Source organism: Austrofundulus limnaeus, unplaced genomic scaffold (assembly GCF_001266775.1).
Source record: "Austrofundulus limnaeus strain Quisiro unplaced genomic scaffold, Austrofundulus_limnaeus-1.0 Scaffold366, whole genome shotgun sequence".
Lineage (NCBI taxonomy): Eukaryota > Metazoa > Chordata > Actinopteri > Cyprinodontiformes > Rivulidae > Austrofundulus > Austrofundulus limnaeus.
The window spans coordinates 457656-464320 of record NW_013952768.1 but is presented as its reverse complement, the minus strand read 5'-3'; the positions used below and the strand labels follow the sequence as shown (position 1 = coordinate 464320).

Genomic DNA, 6665 nt, shown 5'->3' with positions numbered 1-6665 from the left:
CTTTAAAGGAGGCCTTCCGTGGTCAAGTTCAAAGGCAGGTGGAACGTTTATTCCACCCAGGGTGACCACTACAAATATAATCTGCAGATATTTACAGTATGACAAACCACAAACACAGGAACCTGAGAAAATTAGAATTTTTTTAGGAATTTTATTTATTGCATTAAAAGCCAGCTTTCACAGAGTAGAATCAGAAAAATTCTAATCCTTGGAGTACATGTTGTCGTTGATGCCAGCTTTACACAGTGGTGGACAGCAGTGGAGTACATTTACTCGCGTACTGTAATTAAGTACATTTTTTGAGTATCTTTACTTGAGTAATTATATTTTGGGGTACTTAATACTTTCACTCCACTACATTTCAAAGGCAAATATTGTACTTTTTACTCTACTACATTTCCAGGAAGCTTTTAGTTACCTGTTACTTTTGGTTCTGCACAGCTTTGTGATCAGCTGTTGCTGTTTTTCTTTCTTGAAATGATATTGGTCACACTATGTTCCTCATAGGGAACCAATCACAGTTGTAGCTCACATCTAGGATAGATTTAGAATTACATCATCTTCATTAACGGTCACGAGCTGAGCTCCCACCTACATTTCAAACAAATGGTAAATGGACTGAACTTATAGAGCTTTATCAAGTCCCTCCGGACCCCAAAGGGCTTTACACTTACAGACATTCACCCACTGATGGTGGTAAGCTACATTGTAGCCACAGCTGCCCTGGGGCACACTGACAGAAGCGAGGCTGCCATACACTGGCGCCACCAGACCCTCTGACCACCATCAGTAGGCAAGGCGGGTGAAGTGTCTTGCCCAAGGACACAACGACAGAACCCAGCAATGGAGACGATTGAAGAGAATAGAGAAACCAGCACACCCATGATCATATCTCAGCTCTGTTTGAGATTTTAGGACTGAAAAGTAGTAGTTTAAACATCTCATGAGTTCATTACGGATAAACCACATTTGTGAATTTAAGAACTCACCACTCACTTCATTGCATTTTTATGTCTTTACAGGTGGTGTAGAATTTGTAGCAGAGTGGTTCTACAACCCCTGACAAAAAKGATGGAATCACCGACCTCAGAGAATGTTCATTCAGTTGTTTATTTTGTAGAAAAAACAGCAGATCACAGACATGACACAAAACTAAGGTCATGTCAAATGGCAACTTTCTGGTTTTAAGAAACACTAAAAGAAATCAAGAAAAAGTTGTAGCAGTCAGTAACAGTTACCTTTTTGTGCATGCAGAGGGGAAAATATAAGGAATCATTCAATTCTGAGAAAAAAAATGATGGAATTATGAAAAACAAAGAAACAAAAACAATATAACACCACTAGTATTTAGTTGAACCACCTCTTGCTTTTCTAACAGCTGCAGTCTCTGAGGCATGGACTTAATGAGTGACAAACACTCTTCATCAATCTGGCTCCAACTGTCTCTGATTGCAGTTGCCAGATCAGCTTTGCAGGTTGGAGCCTTGTCATGGAGCAGTTTCTTCAACTTCCACCAAAGATTTTCAATTGGATTGAGATCTGGACTATTTGCAGGTCATGACATTGACTTTCTGTGTCTTTTTTCAAGGAACGTTTTCACAGTTGTTGCTCTATGGCAGGATGCATTATCTTGAAAAATGATTTCGTCATCCCCATCATCCTTTCATTTGACGGGATAAGAAAAGTGTCTTTTTCTTGATTTATTTCAGTGTTTATTAAAGCCAGAAAGTTGCCATTTGAAATGACTTTAGTTTTGTGTCACGTCTGTGATCTGTTTTTTTTTTCTACAAAATTAAACAAATGAATGAACATCCTCTGAGTCCAGTGATTCCATCATTTTTGCCAGGGGTTGTATGTGTCGATACATCCGGTGGTTTCTGAGAGCTACAAGGTTCTATAAACTCACTCTGAAAACAATACAGCAATGTGTTGATAGTAGAAAATGTAATTTGTACTTTTGAATACTTGAGTAATTTTAAATGCATGTACTTTTGAATACTTAAGTATTTTCAAAAGTAAGYACTTCAGTACTTTAACTTGAGTAGATTTTTGATGGAGTAACTTTTACCTGTAGTTGAGTAGATTTGATCCTGAGTATCAATACTTTTACTCAAGTACTAGAGTTGAGTACTTTGTCCACCACTGGCTATACATGTTTTTAACAAAAACTATAAGCATCATGCTAAATAATGTTTGTTTTGTTATTTTATCATTTGTCATTTTTTTTAAATTAAATATCAATTAAATATTTCTAAAAAAATCTTACTGTGTCATTTTGATTGAAGTTGAGCTAAATAAAAATAATAAACTGACATTTGTGCCCTTCAGGAAGGAGCAGGAGTTGGACTCTCAAGATGCCATCATCCTGCATCAGTTCTCCAGACCAAAGAATGGCATCCCGAGCCTCTCCCCCTTCTGCCTCAAGATAGAGACATACCTGCGCATGGTGGATCTGCCTTATCAGGTGACAGAGAGGGTGGCAACACCGCTCAGGGTTTTGTTGTTTTTATATGCTTTCTGATAAAGTCTTTATTTCTGCACCGCTGTTTTTCAGACAGTAATGTTCTTTTTATTCATCAGGAATGTTCAGTTGTTACTTGTGAGATATAACTATGCTAAGCTAAGAGCTACAATTAAGCTAAGATTCTAAAAAAATGGATCAATCAGTGTCTAATTTGCTTAAAAAAACTTTTTGATTCAGTGAAAATCTGGTTAGTGTCTATTCACAGACTACAATGCAAGTTATTGAAGAGACTGAAGATTTATATCTCTCTTTTGAATTTGTGATATTCACAGTGGTAGTGCTAAAAAAAGCTCAACCTCTGTTTCAGTTTTACTTCAATGTAATATTAATTGAGTTTTTTAAAGATTGTATTTAACAAAATCATACCTTTAATTCTGACCAACTTCCCAGGCCTTTCAGATGATGGCATTGGCCTCACCACAGCCTGATGTGTCATTTCTTCCTGGCTGAGATGTAAAACATTGTCTTGGCAGTTATCTGTGGTTGCATATTCTTTATTTTTTATGATGGTTCTAATATCGCTTTGAAAAATATTTAGAGCTATTGATATTTTTCTGTACAACTCAACAATAGTCACCAGTTTTCCATCATTTTTCTGACCTTTTTGGACATTTTCTGGGTCTTTTGTTGTGCTGTGTGCTGAAGACCCTTGTTGAGTGGAATCTTTACAGTACCTTCATACTTTGTATATTGAGGTTGCATGATATTTTATTTGAGCAAAGGTAGGCTGAGTTGATCTAATTACTTTTTGAAAGGAATCACTGGTTGTTTACAGAAAAGCAACATGGTTCTACCTTTGTTTTTAGTATTTTGACAGAAATAACATCCTGGGTCCAAACTCAAGTTTACTTTCTGCGTTGTGCTTGCCATACATGTCAAGTTGTACGGATTGTCCATAATTTACACAGATTTTCCGTCATAATGGAGGTATACAGACATATAGAGCAATTTCACAGATTTTTTTCATGTTTTACGGATTTTTTCAAAAACTAGTTTTCAAATTTAGTTAACATGTCAGAGCCTGTAAGACGTTAAAAAAACAATTAGCATCAAATATCCTCTTCCAACCCACTGTGCTGCTAGAAATAAGTTCTTCCATCCTCATTTCATTTTGATATTGCTGCAGCCGACAGTCCGCCTGCACCCTAGCCCCTCCCCTCATGGCTGACGGTCTGCAGGCACCCTGATCCCCCACCCTCTGCGTGTGATTAATACGATTTTTTTTTTGCCAAAATTACAGATTTTTGAAGCTCGTTATACAGGTAAACATCTGAAGCGGTTGACATGTATGACTTGCTAATACACACATGGATTTTTTGCAGACACTCTGGTAGGTGTGTGTGTGGGATGGTCTGTGATGAACTAGTGACCTGTTTCGGATGCACCCTGCAATTGACAGTTAGAGAGAAACACCAGCTCCCTCAGCCGCAAAAGCCATTCTGTGACTCCTCCCTTGCTGTTCTCATCAGCAGATTAAGTGACAGCAACACATCAGAGCAGCAGAGTTGTTTCCCCACTCCTCTCATGAAAATGCTCAAGAACAACTACAGTAAACAGCAAAAATTGAAACGTTTACTTTTCAAAGCTCATTAAAGCAAACCAGTCTACTGTAACTCATTTATTTAAAAATGTACATTAAGGTATAATAAGTCCAGACGTCTGACTTGTCCACAGTGTATCACGCTTCTCTCACAGGCACCAGCTGGTCCCTGACCCTGAAAGGAAAACAGCAGGTAGAGATAATAGATGGATGGATAGATAGAGGGTTCTTCGCTTGGCCTTCAGAGGTGCCAGACGCTTTTTTGCTCTCTCCTGAACCAGCCCCTCCTACGCTGCTTTGCAGCTTTTTCAAGCCTTTTTTCTACCTACCATCCGAAACAAAAAGGAATTATGGATTTGGTCAACTGGTCTCTGAACGCAGTTGACACAATTTTTTCCACATTAAGATTGGAACAAGAGGAACGTAGTTGTCCAAGTGGAACGGTAGCTGCCGGTCGGGTCAGTGGTTCCTGGGGGGCTTGGAAGCTGATGTGTCTCACACCACTTTCCACTGAAGACATGGAAGATTTGTATATATTTGGATTTATGATAATTGAATTACTGCTGATTAGCGGAGGTGGGTTTCTGATTAATCCGAATATGAAAGCGATCCTGACAGGGGTCCGGGCCATTGAGAAGCTGTCGGGTGCAGTGGATGGAATCTGCTGTTCTGGGGGCGCACAGACTCAGATGCTGGGGGAGTTAAGTCGCGAACTGGATGTGATTCTAACGAGAATTGCAGCTCAGCAGCGTGCCTCTGGCATGTAGGATCACATCTGGGTGAAGCTTCAGACGTGAGAGGCGAGGAAGACCCGGAATTCAGAATGTTTTTCTTTTTTTTTTGCCATTTTCAGAGATGCAGTAAGACTGAAAAGCAGCAAGAAATTCAAGGCTGCTTATCCCAAAACAATTGTRTTATTTATTCGGCTCCCAGCTGCTTGGCCTCGACTGCCAAGATATCTAAACTCCCCAGGATGATACGACAACAAGGGCTTGATTCCCTTCCCTCCCACGCATCACCTGGGTGGGATCTGGTCTGAAGGCTGTGGAGGAGGAGGGGGAAACTCAGAACTCTAGTGAACCGAGCATGAGACGAGTAAGATCTGGTCTCTGGACTCTGGCTGGTCTAGGATCTGTTCCAGCACGGAGAATTAACCTAAAACGTCACCGGCTCCACTGAATMCCGCCCCCATCTCATGTGTTTGACCCAAGCCCCCCCACCCCAAGCTGTCTGCTCTGTCGCGAGTGGCTTTTTGTGCATATRACTCTGTGTTTATGATGTAAACATAGGATCAGAGCAACTTTTTTTAACTCATCTCTCCTATTGTGTATTTCCAGGCTGCAAAAGGTAGCGAGACCCTGTTGTGCAAGACCTGTTCACCTGTTTTCCGATGTTTTGTCATGTGTGTTTTTCTTGAACGGGKGATCTTAACTGCATTTTGTTCTTCATTGCATCTCTGATGTTATGTTTGAATGAGAATAAAGCGAATCTGAATCTGAATAATATATTTACATGATCTCACAGGATGCTCTTTCCTTCTACAGAACTACTTTGACGGGAGGCTGTCACCTCAGGGGAAGATGCCGTGGATCGAGTACAATCATGAGCAGGTGTCAGGGTCAGAGTTCATCGTGGATTTTCTGGAGGAGAAGCTGGGGGTGAACCTAAACAAGAACCTCACCCCACAGGAAAGAGCCGTTTCCCGAGCTGTCACCAAAATGGTTGAAGAACATCTTTACTGGTAAAAAGCTAAGGCGTAAACTCCCAGAGTTTTATACAATTTATAGTTCACATTTTATTCAACATGATTGCTACAGCTGAAAGTAAAGTTCTGTTTGTGCTACTCACCTATTTCAACATATAGAAGCCAATACATTGTGGATGTAACTACTTTGTTTCCCGTGCTCTAGACTGCATGTACATTGCATTGAAGCCCAGCATCAGTGCTGAAGATAMACAACAATTACACTTTTTAGACCCCCTTCTTTTCCATTCGTATTCATAACACACCTCATCATACAACCTCCCCCTCAGAGAAAGCACACCTCAATTGTAGTTTGTGGTGATTGGGGATTGATAAAGAACCCATAAAAGGGGGCGCCTCATAAGTGGGCCCATTGCTCTCCCCAAGAAGACACTGAGTTTTATTCAAACCTTCGCTTCCCTCAGATGAAGGACATAAGGTTACAAACACTTGGTGTTCTGAGCTTTTCTGGATTCATAAATACCTACAACAGGCTCTGGTCCTTTAGTGAGCCTGACTGCCAGCTTTTGCAAGGCAGTCAATCAATGGGAAAGTCAGAATTTCTAATGCACTGCTAATATTATCCACAGATGACTGATCAGGGTGCTCCTGAACGTCCACTCTCTCGGCTTTTGCGGCCATCGTTCCTTTTTTTCTTAAAGGATAATGCTTAATGACTTTAGGCTTGAATGATTTTGGCATATGGACATATATTAATTGCTAATTAATAAATGCCAAAGTTAAACCAAATTTTTCCAAATAGGTTAAATTTAGAAACAATTTTTTAAATAAAACAACAAGTTTTTATTGTTATTTTATGCTAATTTAATTTATTTTATTTTATTTAGTAAGTTTTC

General features: G+C 39.8%; 1 protein-coding gene across 2 annotated transcripts in view; it reads left to right on the top strand.

Moving 5' to 3' along the window:
* faxcb (failed axon connections homolog, metaxin like GST domain containing b) overlaps positions 1 to 6665 on the top strand; it is a 37648-nt gene that overhangs the window by 6736 nt on the left and 24247 nt on the right. For both annotated transcript variants that reach the window (XM_014023393.1, XM_014023394.1), the window contains 2 exons: positions 2329 to 2464; positions 5609 to 5805. In XM_014023393.1, coding sequence (XP_013878847.1) covers positions 2329 to 2464; positions 5609 to 5805 — 333 coding nt within the window. The remainder of the gene's footprint in view (positions 1 to 2328; positions 2465 to 5608; positions 5806 to 6665) is intronic.